The sequence below is a fragment of the Mus musculus genome, chromosome 4, assembly GCF_000001635.26.
Source record: "Mus musculus strain C57BL/6J chromosome 4, GRCm38.p6 C57BL/6J".
NCBI lineage: Eukaryota > Metazoa > Chordata > Mammalia > Rodentia > Muridae > Mus > Mus musculus.
Window position 1 is genome coordinate 149,492,179 of NC_000070.6, and position 17,905 is coordinate 149,510,083.

The 17,905-nt window shown below is 46.4% G+C and overlaps 1 protein-coding gene across 9 annotated transcripts in view; it reads left to right on the forward strand.

Annotated features, from left to right (window-relative positions):
• Lzic (leucine zipper and CTNNBIP1 domain containing) overlaps positions 1 to 11,338 on the forward strand; it is an 18,332-nt gene extending 6,994 nt beyond the window's left edge. For 4 of the 9 annotated variants that reach the window (XM_030253760.1, XM_030253761.1, XM_030253759.1 and 1 more), the window contains exons 6-8: positions 1,021 to 1,116; positions 1,554 to 1,635; positions 3,902 to 4,480. In XM_030253760.1, coding sequence (XP_030109620.1) covers positions 1,021 to 1,116; positions 1,554 to 1,635; positions 3,902 to 3,960 — 237 coding nt within the window. In that variant the 3' untranslated portion in view covers positions 3,961 to 4,480. Of the gene's footprint in view, positions 1 to 1,020; positions 1,117 to 1,553; positions 1,636 to 3,901 lie in introns of all 9 variants that reach the window. The other 5 variants (XM_030253762.1, XM_017320382.2, XM_030253763.1 and 2 more) reach the window with 2 other exon arrangements.
• Positions 11,339 to 17,905: the final 6,567 nt, after the last annotated feature.

Genomic DNA, 17,905 nt, shown 5'->3' on the forward strand with positions numbered 1-17,905 from the left:
AGGAGGCTGAGGCAGGAGGGTCACCAACATTGAAGTCAGCCTGAGATGCAGACTTTGTTTTAAAAAACAAAAATGGAGTATATAAACTCTTGTAGGTCAGCAAGATTTCTTAATGCATAAGGGCACTTGTCACCAAGCCTGAAGGCCTGAATTTTTTTTAAAGAATTTTTATTTACCTTATTTACATGAGTACACTGTCGCTGTCTTCAGACACACCAGAAGAAGGCATCAGATTTCATTACAGATGGTTGTGAGCCACCATGTGGTTGCTGGGATTTAAACTCAGGACCTCTGGAAGAGCAGTCAGTGCTCTTACCCACTGAGCCATCTCTCCAGCCCCTCCCTGATTGCTTGATTTGAGTTTTATTTCCATCTCTAGACCCACATGGCAGGAGAGAACCCACTCCCAAAAATTGTCCCTTGACTTCATAGGCATGTACATGAACACACGTAGATAAATGAAGGTAATTTTTTTTTTTTTTAATGTCAGAAACTTGGCCAGGTAGTAGCGGGGACACGTGCCTTTAGTCCCAGCACTTTACAGGCAGAGGCAGGTGGATTGGAGGTTTAAGTAGCCTGATCTATATATCTAGGATAGTTCTAGGATAGCCGGGGCTGCCCAGAGAAACAGTGTCCTGAAAAACCAGCAAGTAAGTAAGTAAATAGATAAGCCAGGCAGTGGTGGCGCACACCTTTGATCCCAGCACTTGGGAGGCAGAGGCAGGCGGATTTTTTAGTTCAAGGCCAGCTTGGCCTACAGAGTGAGTTCCAGGACAGCCAGGGCTACACAGAGAAACCCTGTCTCGAAAAACCAAAATAAATAAATGAATAAATAAATAATAAATTGAAATGTCAAGAACTTACCTGACAGCAGTGCTACTGCCTAGATGTTTCTGATTATTTCTGTAGTTTTTATATTAACCAAATAGTTTTGTTTTAAGAAGTAGGTCTGAAAAGGTGGCTTTTCTACACAGAATGGTTCTTGCTTATGTGCACATGCCTTGCATTCATCCACTCTAGATGGACAGAGATCTGATGGTGGGGAAGCTGGAAAGAGAGCTGTATACCCAGCGGAAGGTGGAGATACTGACAGCACTCAGGAAACTCGGAGAGAAGGTACTGGCGCTTAGCATACTTAGCGTGCTCGGTAGAACATTTGGGGTGTACTTGATACAGAGCTTACTGTCCTGGGATGGGCTTTGTAGACCTAAGACATTTTAAAAAAATGTTGGTATGTTTATTTATTTGATGTATGTGAAAGTTTTGTCTGCTTGTGTGTATCGTGTGTGTGTGTGTGTGCTCGATGCCTATGGATGTCAAAAGACAGTATTAGATCCAGGATCCCCTGGAGCTGGAGTTGTGATGGTTGGGAGCCGGCATGTGGGTGCTGGGGGCTGAACCTGGCTCCTCTGGAAAAGCAGTCAGTGCTTTTAACTGCGGAGCCATCTCTCCAGCCCTGAGCCGTCTTCACTGCAGCTCCTGGGACTCGCACGTTTGCACAAGTTTGCTCTCACACTTGCTCTTGGCTCACTCTCCTTGTCTCCCCTGTGTAGCTGACAGAAGACGATGAGACCTTCCTGTCAGCCAATGCAAGTGCTGTGCTCAGCCAGTTTGAAAAAGTCTCCACAGAGCTTGGTGAGTGAGCACCGTGGTGTTCCTCTCTCCCTTCCTCTTCTGCACCGCCCTCTCCTCTATTGTTTGAAGTTACTCCTCCTCTTCCCCCCTTTTCCTTTTTCTTTTCCTTTCTTTTTCTGGCTGTCTTGGAGTTCACTCTGAGGACCATGCTGGCACAAAATCTTCCTGCCCCTGTCTCCCATGTGCTGGGATCAGAGGTGTGCGCCACCACTGCCGGGCTACTCCTTCTCTTCTTTCTTTCTTTTTTTTCCTGAGTAAACATAGGTTTATGGAGGGAAAATAGAAGATCTCTCAAGCGTAAAAGGGTCTCTAAGGGAGTCCTTTTGTTTTCTGTGATGTTGGTGATGGAGCCCAGCATCTTGTGTGGATGTCTGAAAGCTGGGCTCGTCCTGACTTGAGAACACGCTTGACACAACCATGACCTTTGCTTGGGTTTAGAGTGAAGCATGGTTTTGCTTTTAATTTGCCTTATGTGCATCTCTGTGGGGATGTTTGCACATTAGTGCAGGTACCCAGAGAGGCCAGTGGAAAGCAGTGGATTTCCTGGAATCTGACTTACAGGGGGTTGTGGGCTACCCACGTGGGTATTGGGAACTGAACGTGAGTCCTCTGGAAGAGCAGCCAGCGGTTCTTAACCACTGAGCCATTGCTCCAGTCCAGAAGGATTTTCTTCACAAATTCATTTTATTGGTTTTATTTCACGCTTCTAAGAAGATTCATGTTTTATTTGTATGTGTGGAGTAGATGTGTACACACACACACACACACACACACACGTGTATGCGGATACCCATGGAATGGGGCCTTAGATCCCTCAACCTAATGGTAAAGATGTTTCTGAGCGTTGTAATGCAGGTGCTCGGATCTACATCCACGCCTTGAGTGCACACTCATCACTCTGAGTCTCTGAGCTGTCCTTCTAGCCTCCATGCTTCTCCCAGTTCACCAGGAGCCTCGTCTGGCACTGAGCTCAGCATCTTTCTGCCTTGACCTCCCAAGTACTGGAGCCATGACCATGTACCACACACCTAGCTCCGTATTCTAAGATAAAAATAAAGGGAGACAGATGAATTTTCAAAAAATTACATGCCACAAGACTGGAGAGATGGTTCATCAGCTAAGAACACAGGTGACCTGCTCTTCCAGAGGGCATGGGCTTCATTCCCAACACCCATGTGCTGATTCACTACGGTCTGTAACTCCACTTCCAGGGGCCCCATGGGTGCCAGGTGCACACAGTGCACGTTCCTATATGCAGACAAAACACCCATACTTGGAAAGAAAGTTTAAAATTACGTATCTTTAATTAATTAGTTAATTAGCTTACTGTGTGTGCTCACCTGTTCTCGGATGCACAGGCCACAGCAGTGATGGAGGTCGGAGGCTGGTTCTCTCCTAGTGCGTGGGGCCCAGGACTAAACTCAGGTTAGCGAGCTTAGGGCAGGTGCCTTTATCACTAACCCTGTCCTTTTGTGTGATGCTCCTCTGCCCCGTTGTCTCGGCTGGCCTTCAACTCTCTGCTCAAGTCATTTCCATGCCTCAGCTCCTAAGTGACTGAGACTGTACCTACACACCAACAATTGCAGCTTTTTTTTATATATAAGAATCATTTTAAAGGGCTGGTGAGATGGCTCAGTGGATAAGAGCACCCGACTGCTCTTCCGAAGGTCCAGAGTTCAAGTCCCAGCAACCACATGGTGGCTCACAACCATCTGTAATGAAATCTGACACCCTCTTCTGGAGTGTCTGAAGACAGCTACAGTGTACTTACATATAATAAATAAATAAATAAATAAATAAATAAATAAATATTAAAAAAAAAGAATCATTTTAAAACTTTACATGTAGGACTGTTTTGGCTACTTGTATATGGTGCTCTAGGAGTCCATGCAGGGCATCGGCTCCCCTGCACTAGAGTTACAGTTGTGAGCTGATGTGTGTCCCCGGAACCAGGCGTGGGTGCTCAGGCAAGTCTTCCTCACACCGAGCTCTCTTTAGCTCTGGTAGCCCAGCTTCGCAGCTGACTGTTTGAAATACTCTCAGCAACGTGCAACTATAAAGCTAAACTAGGATTTTACATATGCTTTTCGGGCCTAGAGCTGAGTTAGGAATCCTCACCAGAAAGCCATTCTCCTAGCCGGACTGTCTGTGCAGGAGGGAGATGTGGGCAGCAGTGGCACTGTAGGGCTGACACATCTGGTTTTCTGTTCCTACCTGGGCTGAAGTGCATTTGAGGCAACCTTTTTACTTTGTGTCTTTCCCTCAGGCTCTGGAGACAAGGTCCTTGCTCTGGCAGGGTTCGATGTTGAAAAAGCCAAGAAATGACGGCGTGGTGGGTTTGGCTCTGCCGGCCCCACCCCTCCTGCACACGGTGCTTCCATCCTGAGGACTCAGGCCACACAAAGCTGTAGAGACTCTCACAATGCAGCAACAGCCCAGGAACAGGTGACTTGGAACACAGTGTGGCTTCTGCCTAGGGTCCTCGTCCCTCTCTCTGTGGATCTCCCTTCTTACGTGACCCCAGGCTTGTTGGACAGAGGGACATTGTTCACTATGATTCGTTTTGTTAAGATATCTTGGTTTTAGTGCTGATAGGTGTGAGAGCTATGAGCTAAGACTGTCCTGACCTCTGTCTGCATGCCTTGGGATGGACAGCAGTGATGTCCCTGGCCCTCCTGTGGCTGGAGAATCTTTTCAGTTTTTATACAAGGAAACCAAGACTTAGCACTTGTGATGTCTAAAGTCACATTAGAGGCAGAGCTGAGGCTGGGGCTCAGGTGTCCTGAATCCAAGTTTTACTTCTTTATTCTGTACTGTTTTATATATATATAATAATTAACTTGTATTTGTGCAAATTGGTGTCTATGAAAATTCAGTGTCCTAACTCAGTTGAATGGGCACTGAGGGGCTGTTCCTAGCCTGTTCATGGGCAGCATGAATGGGCCCCATTGTATCTCTGGGTTCCTAAGAAGCAACAATGGGAGCCCTGTTGAGAGCCTCCCGAAGTAACTTAACCCCCTGCCTGTCTCAGTGGGGAAGCAATAGGAAATGGCAACCCACAGCCCTCTGGGTCTGACCTCTTGCCAGCTCTGTGGTGGTGGTAATAGCAAGTTACTATCAACTGTGCAGTTTGGGGAGAAACACAAAATAAGTTATGAGGAAAGCGAGTTTCTCCCTAGGAGCCATGGCTCTGCATGGGCAGCCTCACCCTTGTCTTCTCTCTCTCTCTCTCTCTCTCTCTCTCTCTCTCTCACACACACACACACACATACATACACACACACACACACACACACACACACACCCACACACACACCCACACACACCCACACCCACACACACACACATACACACACACACACACACACACACACTCTCTCTCTCTCTCTCTCTCACACACACACACACACACACACACACACACACACACACACACACACTCTCTCTCTCTCTCTCACACACACACACACACACACACACACACACACACACACCCCTTCCCAGGCATCGCCTGGATTGGATTCCTTTCTGTATTTCTCATTATTCTTTTTTTTTTTTTTTTGCACTTTATACAAATGTAAACCATTTTTACTGCTTCTTCTTAACTAAAGTTCTACCAGGTGCTTTGCCAACTGGACAAATTAGGGGACCTCAGCTATGTAAATGCCTTATTTGGAACTCATAATGTCTTTTGGACTTTTGAGAGGGGTGGGTCTCCGAGCCAGCAGGATGGCCCAGTGAGTACAGTGCTTCCTGCCAAGCCTGATGCCCCGAGTCTAATCCCCAGATCCACCTGATGAAGGAAGAGAGTTGAGTTTTACAAGCTGTCTTCTGACCTCCACATACGGCCCATGGCCCGTGTGTGTGCACACGTGCACACGCATCTATGCATACTTACACAATCCATAAGAGAAACAGTGGAAAGGGGTCCCCCGTGCTGGAGCCTTAGACTCAGACGCTTTTCCAGCCACCTCCTCCCCGCAAGAAGCCGGTACCCAGATGAGCGCCGCTGTGCTTTCCAGCGGGCGGTCTCTATTCGCTGTTCACGGGTAGCACACCAAGAAAGGCTGATCACCTGCTGTAAGCAGTGGTGCTGTGTGTGTGCCACCACGGTTCCATAGAGGTAAATTCCTATCAACACAGAAGTCACAGCCACGGTGTGCATTCAGTAATGCTGTGCAGCTACCAACCAAACACCAAGTCATGCCCATGGCCCCTGCAGGAGAACCGATGGCGTCCAGGCACTCCAGATGCCCTCCTCCCAGCCTCCAGCATCTGAGCTGCTCTTTTCTCTCTGCGGACTTGGCTTTCTGCAGAGTTCATGTGAACTTCACATGTGACGGCTTGTTATGTATCTGGCTTCTTCATGCAGTGTTTTAGGGCTGAGTCACCTTGTAGCACACTTAAATACTTCATTCATTTTTGTGCCTGAGTGATGCTTCACTGTAGACTTGAGCCATGTCTTTGATGAACATCTGAGTTGCTTTCAGCTTGTGTGAACAGTGCCATTAAGAACATTTCTGCAGCTGGGCGGTGGTGGTGCACGCCTTTAATCCCAGCACTTGGGAGCCAGAGGCAGGCAGATTTCTGAGTTCGAGGCCAGCCTGGTCTACAGAGTGAGTTCCAGGACAGCCAGGGCTATACAGAGAAACCCTGTCTTGGAAAAAAAAAAAAAAAAAAAAAAAAAAGAAGAACATTTCTGCACAAATATGTGTTGAATTCCTATTTTCAGTTTCCTTTGGGTTAGTACCTAGCTGTAGAATTGTTGCGTGGAGTTTTACACTATAGCAAGATTGTCCTTTGCCTCATGTTCACCCAGTAAACTCAGAGGAGTCTAGAGGTATTTTTCATTTGAGAAAGACTCATGTCAGTCTGAAACCCTTAATGCTGGTGTGCCTCAACCATTCGTAAAGAACAGCACCAGGAGTGAAACCCTTAATGCTGGTGTGCCTTAACCATTCGTAAAGAACAGCACCAGGAGGCTAGGTCTGATGGCATACACCTGTAACCCAGTACTGGGAGCCAGAGATGGGGGGTGAAGAGGTTAAGCCAGCCAGGGCTTCTTTTTTTTTTTTTTTTCTTCTTTTTTTCTTTTTTCTTTTTTCTTTTTCCGGAGCTGAGGACCGAATCCAGGGCCTTGTGCTTGCTAGGCAAGCGCTCTACCACTGAGCTAAATCCCCAACCCCCAGCCAGGGCTTCTTGATGAAACCCCTTCTTAAGCAAAATGCAAACAAAACCACCAGATAAGCATAGCGAGGAACTTGATGTTAACCACGGCTGTCTGTGCTACTTAAAGTTGCCCTCTGTTACAGAGCCTGCTGCTCTGGGCACCTCAGCTACTTCAGCTTAAGGAGCTTCGCTTCCGTCAGGGGAGCTAGGAGGCCTGCCTTTTACAGTTACTTTGCATTTCCCTCCCTCAATACAGTTAGCCTTGGTGCCATTCAGGCTAGTGTACCATTCCTGCGCTCATCTTGCCACTGAGTGACACCTGCTTCCCCAGTGTCATGTTCACCAGTATGTTCTGTGCAACTGCAGTTATTAATGCCAGCAAGCCGTGTCTCCTGTTCACATTGTCATCCTTTCTGGAACTTGGAAGGTCTGCCACTCACAGCAGCTAGCCTTTAATATTCTTATGCCACGATGTTTTGGTGAAAATTTCTGCATTTCAAGCCAGGTGTGGTGGCTGGTGCCCACCTGTGATCCTAGTGCAGGAGGGGGTGGGGGGATGGGACAGGGCCAGGCAGGTCTCTATAACACGACCATGTCTCAAAATACATAAATAAATTTTCTCATTTCTCCAAGAATTAGGGCTAAAGCAAAAATATGTTCCAATGAGAGAGTGTCAAAACGGGCTATTAGTTAAGTCTACTAACTTAGACTTTGTGTTTCAGAGATGGTGTTCAGTCTTGTAAATGGCAAATCAGGTATTCTAGGCAGGTGGATTTTCCAGGAGAAACCAAGGCTTTGGGGCAAACAGCATGTTAACTATGATTGTTAGGTCTTTCTCTGAAGGCAGAGCCTAGGAAAGGCATGTTCAGTGAATAAAAGACTGCGAGTCTTCCATCGACATGGTGTCTGATTGCAGTAAGTGATGGACAATTGGAATTATTTCTGAGGAAGTGAGCCTGGCCGTCACCCACCGTGGTCAGCCCCCTTCCTGTCTGCTGTTCAGTGTGGTTTATTTTTCTACATAGTCTTTCTGTTACAAAGACCTTTCTATTACTTTGCCTCTCGAAATGTTTGTCCAACATTAGTATGTAAATTAAAACTGTCAGCATTCCCACAGATTCCCAAGAACAAATTGCAACATACAATTGCTTCCATTCTGTCTGGCCCTGGAAGTCAAAAAAGAAACTAGAAACTGGAGGAATGTGTTCAATGTTTCATCACGTTTCTAAAAGCCAGCTAACACTGTGGCCCTAGTAGATAATCCCCAAGTGTATGTTCCTTTGACACCCTACTCGCCTCCATTGTGATGTCTTTCTCACTATTTAAGTTGACCTTGGGACTGAAGAGCTAGCTAGAGGATTTGGGTTCAATCCCCAGCACCCACATGGTGGCTCACACTGTCTGTAACGCCAGTAACTGACAACTTTACCCAACCTTACCCAGACATACATGCAGGCAAAACACCAATACGCATACAATAAAAGTAAATTATCGTAAGTGTTTAAAAAGAAAAAGTTGACCTCGAAATATAGAGACCATTTTGCTGGCTGGTCACTGAGGGCAAGGGTCAGTCTTTGCACGCGGCCAGCAGTTGAGAGGTTAAAGGCTGGCTTCCCCAGGAGGCCTACACACCGCTCTTGTGCCACTGCCATGTCTCCAGTAATCCCTGGAGCGGAAGTCCCAGCACATTTCACGAGCACTCAACACCAGTACCGATGGGCCTCGGAAAATGGCCTTTGCCAACCCTGCCATTGAGGGTGTGAGGCAGAGGTGCTCATGTGGTGTTGAGGAAGGCAGACAATGACCTCACCACGAGGGCTGGAGAACTTCACAGATGATGAGGTGGGACGTGGGAACACCTTCATGCTGAACCCACGACACTACAAGATCCCAGGTGGCTCGTGAACTGACAGAAGCGTGTGAAGGGACTACAGCTGAGTTCTGGCCAATGGGTTAGACAAGCTGTGTGGGGGCCCGGAGCTGATCGATGAAGGTTAGAGCCCATTGGGGGCTGAGCCAGTTCTGGGCTGTACTGTGGGTATATCCCAAAAGAGATGAGTCTCTAGGCCTTTACTGTTATGAATAGTATATACATATACGTGTGTGTGTGTGTGTGTGTGTGTGTGTATATAAAAGGTTTGAGGCTGTCAACTGGAAGCATCCTAATGTTTTGTCATTTGTAAGAATTTAGTTGTTTACAACCTCTGTCAACTGGCTGACACAGCTGGGACTTGGGGTGTAGAGGATTTGCTACGTATGTACAAAACCCTTTGGGGTCTGTGTGTGTGTGTGTGTGTGTGTGTGTGTGTGTGTGTGTGTGTGTGAGAGAGAGAGAGAGAGAACATCCAGCCTCTAGTGGCATCCCCAGGAAAGCCTTCCAGCTCCTCTGGGTCAGCTCTCTCATTGACCTCGAGCTTGACCTTTAGGCTGGATGGTGGATGGCCAGCCAGGGAGCCCAAGGCACCAACCTGTCTTCCTAGTACTGAGATTAACCACCATGTGCTACCAAGCTGGGTTCTGGGTTCTAGGGATGGTCCCTAGGTCCCTGTATGTACAAGGCAACCTGTTTACTTACTGATGTCTCCCTCCAAGTTCTGGCCCCCACACCCCAGTTTCTGGCCTCTGCTCCAGTTTCTACCAACTATAACTATGAATTTTTGATATATTACCCAACAGCAGCCTCTGATAAAGCCATGTTCCAGACGTAATTTCAACACAGGAATTAAGAACGTAAGTTATCTTCTAAATTTTGTTCATTTTGGCATTTTGAGACGGTCTCACTCAGTAGCTCAGGCTATCCTAGAATACACTGGGCATTGCAGGCAAGCCTCAACCTGCCCACACTGGGACAGCAGACATGCAGCTCCAACCAGCTCATATGAGTAAGCTATCCATCGAGTTGTCTGCTTCCTCTGAAATAGGCAAGCAATTAGCTCTCCTTATTTATTCATTCATTCTCTCTCTCTCTCTCTCTCTCTCTCTCTCTCTCTCTCTCTAATATATGTAAGTATACTATCCCTGTCTTCAGACACACCAGAAGAGGGCACCAATTCCATTACAGATGGTTGTGAGCCTCTGTGTGGTTGTTAGGAATTAAACTCAGGACCTCTGGAAGAGTAGCCAGTGTTCTTAACCGCTGAGCCATCTCTCCAGCCTCTTATTTATTTTTATCACTGTCAAATTGCTTGAGTCTATACTATAAGAGCTTTATTTATTTATTATATGTAAGCACACTGTAGCTGTCTTCAGACACACCAGAAGAGGGGGTCAGATCTCATTACGGGTGGTTGTGAGCCACCATGTGGTTGCTGGGATTTGAACTCAGGACCTTCAGAAGAGCAGTCAGTGCTCTTACTCACTGAGCCATCTCACCAGCCCGAGTTTTTTTTAGGACTGGCAAGATGGTCCAGTGAGTATAGGCACTTGCTGCCAAGCCTGACAAACTGAGTTCAATCCTGGGGACCCACATGATAGAAGGAGAGAACCAAATGCCACAAGTTGTCCTCTGACTTACACACAAATAAAATCTTTTTTTTTTTTTTTTTGATCCAGGTAGTGGTGGCACATGGCTAATCTTAGCACTTGGGAGGCAGAGGAAAGCATCATAGATGCAGTGTTCTCAATAATAAAAAACATGGACCCTGCCCTTCGTTTGTCAGCAGACATCCCTCTTCAGGAAGTCAGACCAGTCAGCATCATCCATTGTGCCAGCTTGGCACTTCTGACCACCCACTATGTTACTTGTGCCAGAGTAGGAGGTACATGGTGCCAAATTTGTTCATTTGGCTTTGTTACAGAATCTCACCTGTAGCCCTGGCTGTCCTGGAACTCACTATGTAGATTATTAGGCTGGCCTCAGACTGCCTGCCTCTGCCTCCTAAATGCCAGGGTTATAGTCGCGTACTGACTTTCCTCATAGTACTAGATTGATTTTGTTAAAACCAAAGCACTGAACAGATTGTATACAGTAGGCCCCTAGCATTTGAGAACTCAAGTGTGGTCCTCTGTGCTGCAGATTAGGTGCCAATGTCAAAGAAAAGGAAGCACTCTCCGAAAAGACCTAAAAAGCGATGCCTACTAGGAGTGGGGTGTGTTTCTTTTTGCCGTCTCTGCGATGTCATTGTATCTCTCATAAGAAAAGTAATGAGTGGTGGACTAGAGAGATGGCTCAGTGATTAAGACCATGGACCGCTCTTACAGAGGATCCAGGTTTGGTTCCTAGCATCCACATCTGATGGCTCATAGCTGCCTGTAACTCCAGCTCCCGGAGATCTGAAGCCCTCTTCTGGCCTCCGAGGGAATATGTGTACATACTCCATGGGCTCCCAAATACATGTAATTAGAAATAAAATCTCTCTTAAAAACTTAGTGCTGGTATAAGTGAACACATTAGCTGGCTCCTTTTTTGTTTGTTTGTTTGTTTCTAAAGTAGGTATTTGATACAGTGGGGTTTTTTTCTTCCAAATAAATCATGTTTATGTCATTCATAACCATTAGGACGGGGATTCATTCAATAAAGATACTTGCTGCGCAAGCCTGACAGCCTGAGTTTGATTCGGAGACCCATGTGAAGGTGGAAGGAGAGCCCACAACCATGCCCTCTGCCCTCATGAGTGTCCTGGTGCTCACACCCACACGTACACCTGGTACAATAGTAATAACACAAGTTTCATTGTCAGTACAGGTGTAGATGCACAAGTGTATCATCATATAGTTCTCTCTTTGATTGATAAAGTTGTGTTTTTAAAGAGCTGAGGATGTAGCTCAGTTGCAGCGTGCCTGCCTAACACGCATAAAGCCCCTGGGTTCTGCCCTGCAGTGCACAAACCAAGCATAGCGTCATGACGCCTGCTGTCCTGGCCTCAGGAAATGGAGGGTGGAGGAACAAAGTTCCAGGGCATCCTCTGCTGTGTTGTAAGTGTAGCTAACCTGGACTGCATGACGCCCTGTCTCAAAAATAAATAAATGTAAGGAGGAAAAAAAGAGATCTGTCAGTATCATAGTTTTCTGGGTTCTTAGGAACATTCAAATGTGGATTTAAGTGAAAAGTGCACATATGCTGTTAATAGTGAATGCTAGCCGGGCGAGGTGGTGCACGCCTTTAATCCCAGCACTCGGGAGGCAGAAGCAGGCGGATTTCTGAGTTCCGAGGCCAGCCTGGTCTACAGAATGAGTTCCAGGACAGCCAGGGCTACACAGAGAAACCCTGTCTTGAAAAACCAAAACAAACAAGAATAGTGAGTGCCTCAATTCATCAGTGATTTTTTTTTTAACTGATCTGATAAAATATGCATCTTCGGGGCTGGAGAGGTGGCTCAGCGGTTAAGAGCACTGACTGTTCTTTCAGAGGTCTTGAGTTCAACTCCCAGCAACCACATGGTGGCTCACAACCATCTGTAATGGGATCTGATGCCATTTTCTGCTGTGTCTGAAGAGAGCAGTGGTGTACTCATATACATATAAATCTTTAAAAAAAAAAAAAAAAAAGAGTGACAGAGCAGGACACCTGACATCCTCCACGGGCCTACATGTGGGTGTGCACCCTCACACACGCAATACATCACATGCATAAACACAAAACTATGGAAGCATAAGCCAGGCATGTTAGCACATGCCCTCGATTCCTTAGTTCTGGAGGCGGGACGAGAGGGTTTCTGGGAGTTTGAGGACTGCCTGATTTACAGAGTGAATTTCAGACCAGCCACAGCTACATTGAGACCCTGTCTTGGAAAAGAAAGAAAGAAAAATAACACCAGCTTTAAAATGGGGCCTGGTGAGATGGCTCAAAGGGTAAGTAAGGGTGCTTGCCGAGTGTCAACCTGGCGTCCTGGATCCCACAATGGAAGAAGAGAACCAATCCTCTGCCACACAGTGGCAGTTTGTCTCGCTTAACTAAAGGGGCATGTGCGTTGAAAGTCTAGAAAGGAAGTAAAAGTCTTAGGAGCCATTCAGAGTGCCCAGTGTGGGGAACAGCTCATAGCTCTGTCCCCACCCCCCACCCCCATGGTTCCCTTTCCTGGAGGTGAAGGAGTTTCTCTGTTATATTTCCTCTTAATGATGCAAAGGAACTTTAAGAGACCCTGTAATAGCCTGATGGAAGAGTGTGAATGGGCTTGTGGGAACTAGAGTGTTGATACTGGAGTCTGTCTCAGCAGGGCACCCTTGGCACCAGAAATGGAAGGCAAATTAAAACTCGTGCCTTTATCTTTCCCAAACCCTGCAGCCCTTTTAACTTGCTGCTTCTGTGTTGCCCTTCTCTGGAAAAAAAAAAAAAAAAAAAAAAAAAAAAAAAAAAAGAATGAAAATGGCAACACCAACCAAGTTGTTTTAAAAACTTGGTGTCACCTGTTTGCATTGCTTAGAGCCTCCCCTGCCTCCTTCCCTGCGAACCTCCCTCTCTTTCCTGAGAAGGCTTTTCTGCTCATTAGTGAAATAAGCGTCCCTTTCTCTTCTGTCTCTACTTAGCCACCAATTAGTCAGGCGAGCAGAAATGCTCCCCCGCTGCGTACTGTGCTGGGGGCATTAAGAAGGCGCCACTGCTTTGCTGGTGCTAGCTACTTTTAAAGCTCTTTTATCTCTCAGGAAAGGGCCTCAATAGGTTTGCTCTCCCCCCACCCTCACCTCCCAGCCTGTAGCTATTTCAACCTAAGTACTCATTAAAGTCAATTTAAGATATTACTAAAACCTTTATATTCTTCACATGAAGCACCTCCACTTGAGTTCAGTTAGACATAGCTCCCTTTCACAGATCAAGAGTGCCCGTCTCCACCAGCCTCGGCCCCAACCAAAACACTGACGTCCAACAAGACTGGCCTCCTTAGCCGGGCGTGGTGGCGCACACCTTAATCCCAGCACTCCGGAGGCAGAGGCAGGTGGATCTCTGAGTTCGAGGCCAGCCTGGTCTACAAAGTGAGTTCCAGGACAGCCAGGGCTATACAGAGAAACCCTGTCTCGAAAAATCAAAAAAAAAAAAAAAAAAAAAAAAAAGACTGGGTATGGTGGTACATACCTATACTTTTTAGCTCCGAGGGAAGAAGCGCATGCGCCGTGAGTTCCAGGCCAGCCAGGACTATATGGAAGACCTGTCTCAAAACGAGCCAGGCAGAGGCTGGAGGGGTGGATGGCTCAGCGGTCAGCTGTACTTATTCTTGTAGAGAACCCGGGTTCAGTTCTCAGCACCATCTGGCCGTTCACAACTATATTCAACTTTGGTTCCAGGGGATCTGATGGCCTCTTCTGGCCTCGTCCAGCACCAAGCGTGCACACCAAATGTGCAGGCAAAACATACACATGAGCTAAAAATGAATAAATCTTGAAGAAAAGTCAAAGATTTTCTTTTACCATCAAATTAATTATATCACCACATAAACCAGGCGTGGTGGCACATGCCTATTAAATCCCAGCATTTGGGCAATGGAGGCAGGAGAATCAGAAGTTAGGGATAGGGATGTCTGTCCTTGGCTACACAGAAGAATCAGGACTTCAAGGTGATCCTTGGACACATGGTGAGTTCAAAACGGCCTTAGATACATGAGCCTGTCTTAAATTATGTTTTTAAATGTTATTTTGTGTGAGTGTGTTTGCTGGGAGGCGTACTTGAGCCACGGCATGCTTTTGGAGCTCAGAGAATACCTCACAGGGTAAGGTTCTCTCCCTCCACTGTGGATCCGAGGATAGAACTAGTTCATCTGACTTGATGTACCTTTAATCAACAAGCCATCTCTCCAGCCCTGTTCTACTTCCTCCTTGGTCTTAGAAAACAGCAGCAGGGCTGGGGAGATGGCTCAGACGTTAAGAGCACTGGCTGCTCTTCCAGAGGTCCTGAGTTCAATTCCCAGCACCCACATGGTGGCTCACAACCATCTCTAATGAGGTCTGGTCTTTTGGTGTGCTGGCATACATGCAGACAGAACATTGTATACATAAGAAATAAATAGACCTTAAAAACAACAACAACCAAAAGAATAGGAAGTCCCTTGATCATTGTTGCTTTGAGATGCTTCAGTATTCTTCAGCATTGGCTTTCACACCCCCTCCCTTGGGTGGAGGGTGCTTCCTTGCCTCATTGTTTGGGGCCTGGCCATGAGACGGTTGGCCACTGGAATGTTTGTGGTTATGACTCCGGGAGGGAGCTTCAGTGAGCTTCCACTGTCCTCTTGACTTTGCTGCCATTCCTTGTTAAAGAATAATATGGCTGACTAGCCCCCAGGCTACCAGAGACATGGAATAATCCTAGTCCAGTCTGTACTTGAACCCTGTTGATCCAGCCCAACCAGGCAGAGTGCGGTATGGCTAGACCACAGCCTGAAGCCTGCCAATCTTAGCCCTTGAGAAAAGAAAAGGAAAGAAAAGGAAAGGAAAGAAAAGGAAAGGAAAGGAAAGGAAAGGAAAGGAAAGGAAAGGAAAGGAAAGAGGGAGGGAAAGAACCATAACCAACAAATTTTGAGGTGGTTTGTTCTGTTTGTTATGTTAATTACTTTTCTACTGCTGTATTAAAACACCATGACCAAGCTGGGTAGTGGTGGTGCACGCCTTTAACCCCAGCAATTCAGGAGGCAGAGGCAGGTGGGTCTCAGAGTTTGAGGCTAGCTTGGTCTAAGAGTGAGTTCCAGGACAGCCAGGGCTACACAGAGAAACTCTTGATTTGAAAGCAAACAAACAGAAGACACCATGAGCAATACAACTTTAAAGAAGGAAGAGTTTGGGGCTTCCAGTTCCAAACGACTAGAGTCCCTGATGATGGAGCAAAAGTAGCAGGTAAAAGTCAGAGCCAAGGAGCTAAGGAGGCACCCCCCCACACACACACACACCTTAAGATTTATTTTTATGCGTATGGGTGTTTTTTCTGGAGGTATGTCTGTGTATTCCCTGGCATTCCTTTGGAAACCAGAAGAGCACATCGGATTCCCCAGCACATAGAACTAGAAACACAGGCAATTCTTAGCCACTGCATGAGTACTGCGAGTTGGATCTGGGTCCTCTGGAAGAGCAGCCAATGATTTTAACCACTGAATCATATGTCCAGCCCTGAGAGCTTACATTTGAACCAGAAGCAGGAGGCAGAGAATACCCTGGGGATGACTGAAAGCTTTTGGGACCTCCAAGCCCACCCTCAGTGACACATGTTCTCTAACAAGGCTACAGCAGATTCCTTCCCAAACAGTTCCACCAACTGGGACAAAGCTTTCTAATGTCTGAGCCTTTGGAAGCTGTTCTCATTGGAACAACATACTTGTTACACAGTATTGTTTCATTGTGGCCCATTCTTCTTACTATAGTCCTAGTGGTGTAGGGGTGGGGTGTGTTGGGGTTGAACCTTGACCTTTATACTTGCTATACCCACAAGCTGCCACTAAGCTACACTCCTAATCTCCATCGTTATCTATTCATGTATAAATCTGATGATGTCATGCCCTTATTTAAACCCCCTGCCTTGGTTACTTTTCCATTACCACAACAAAATACCGTGACCAAGGCAACTGACAAAGAAATTGCTTAAGTTTGGGCTCATGGTCTCAGAGGGTAAGAGTCCATGAGCAGCATGGCAGCAGGCAGGTAGTCATGGCAATGGAACAATAGCTGAGATATTACACCTTGATTGACAGGCATGAGGTAAGAGAGCTAACCATGAATGGCATGGGCTTTTGAATCCTCAAAGGCCACCGCTAGTGACACACTTCCTCTGGGGATCAAGTCTTCAAATATTTGAGCCTATGGAGACCATGCTCAGTCAGACCACCATGTAGCTCAGTAGTCCTCGTTACTGTTGGGATAAAGACCGAAAGTGTAGCCTCTGAAATCTGAAAAGACCTGGACCCAGCCTCCTTGACCAGCTTCCTTAGTGTCTCTCTCTCCATGCCTCTACAGACAGCCTCCAGCCTTTTCACTCAGTTCTGTGGTCCTATTGCTGCTTTTTTTTTTTCTTTCCTCCTCATGCTCTTTGCCTGGGCTAGACCCCCTGACTACAGCACATTTCTCCCCGTTCCTTGCCTAGTTAATTTCCGATTCATAACTTCAGTGTAAACTTTTATTTAAGCTGGATGTAGTGGCGTACGCCTTTAATCCCAGCACTCAGGAGGCAGAGACAGGCAGATTTCAGAGTTTGAAGCCAGCCTGATTTACAGAGTGAGGGTCAGGACAACCAGTGCTGCAAAGTGAAACCCTGTCTTAAAACAACAACAAAAAAGGCTTACATTAAAAAAAAAAAAAAGATTTATTTATTTATTATATGAAAGTACACTGTAGCTGTCTTCAGATACACCAGAAGAGGGCATCAGATCTCATTACGGATGGTTGTGAGCCACCATGTGGTTGCTGGGAATTGAACTCAGGACCTTTGGAAGAGCAGTCAGTGCTCTTACCTGCTGAGCCATCTCTCCAGCCCAAAGGCTTACATTTTTATTAGTTTTTTATTTGGATATTGTGTTTTTCTTTTCTTTGCTTTGCTTTGAGGCAGGGTCTTACATAGCCCAGGCTGCCTGCAAACTTGCTTTGTGGCAGAGAGTATGACTTGAACACTATTTTCCTGCCTAAGCCCCTTATTTCAGTGCTACCACATCCAATTCGAGTGTAAAGTTCAATGTTACTCTTCCAAGGATGAAGGACCCTAATAGAACCTTGACTCTCACACAAGGTTATGTTCCTACAGAGTTCAGCGTTTAGCACTTAGCTGCAGTTACAAAGAATTACCCATTGTTCATCACCTTTGGCATGTGTCACATCCACCATGAAGGCAAAGACAATGTAAGCTATTTGCAAAGGACACCTGCAAAGGAGATGCTCTCAGCAGGCCTTGGAGACAGGTTAGTTACAGTGATAATGAGAGATGTCTAAATGGCGCTGAGTTAGAAGTGAACAGCGTGGTAAGAGAAATAGCACTAATATCAGGAAGATGGGCAACATGGGAAGATTACACTGGGAGGGAGCCTGGGAGTTTGAGGTGAGTGACAGCAGCCCTGGAATATGAAAATAACATCAAAACCATGCCCCCCCCCCTTTTGGCTCTTAACTTTAAAAATGGTGTGAATGCTTTTGAAAGACACTATCGTAATACCCAGGATGTGCAGGGGACAGGTGAGATTGTAAGATTTGAATTTTGAAT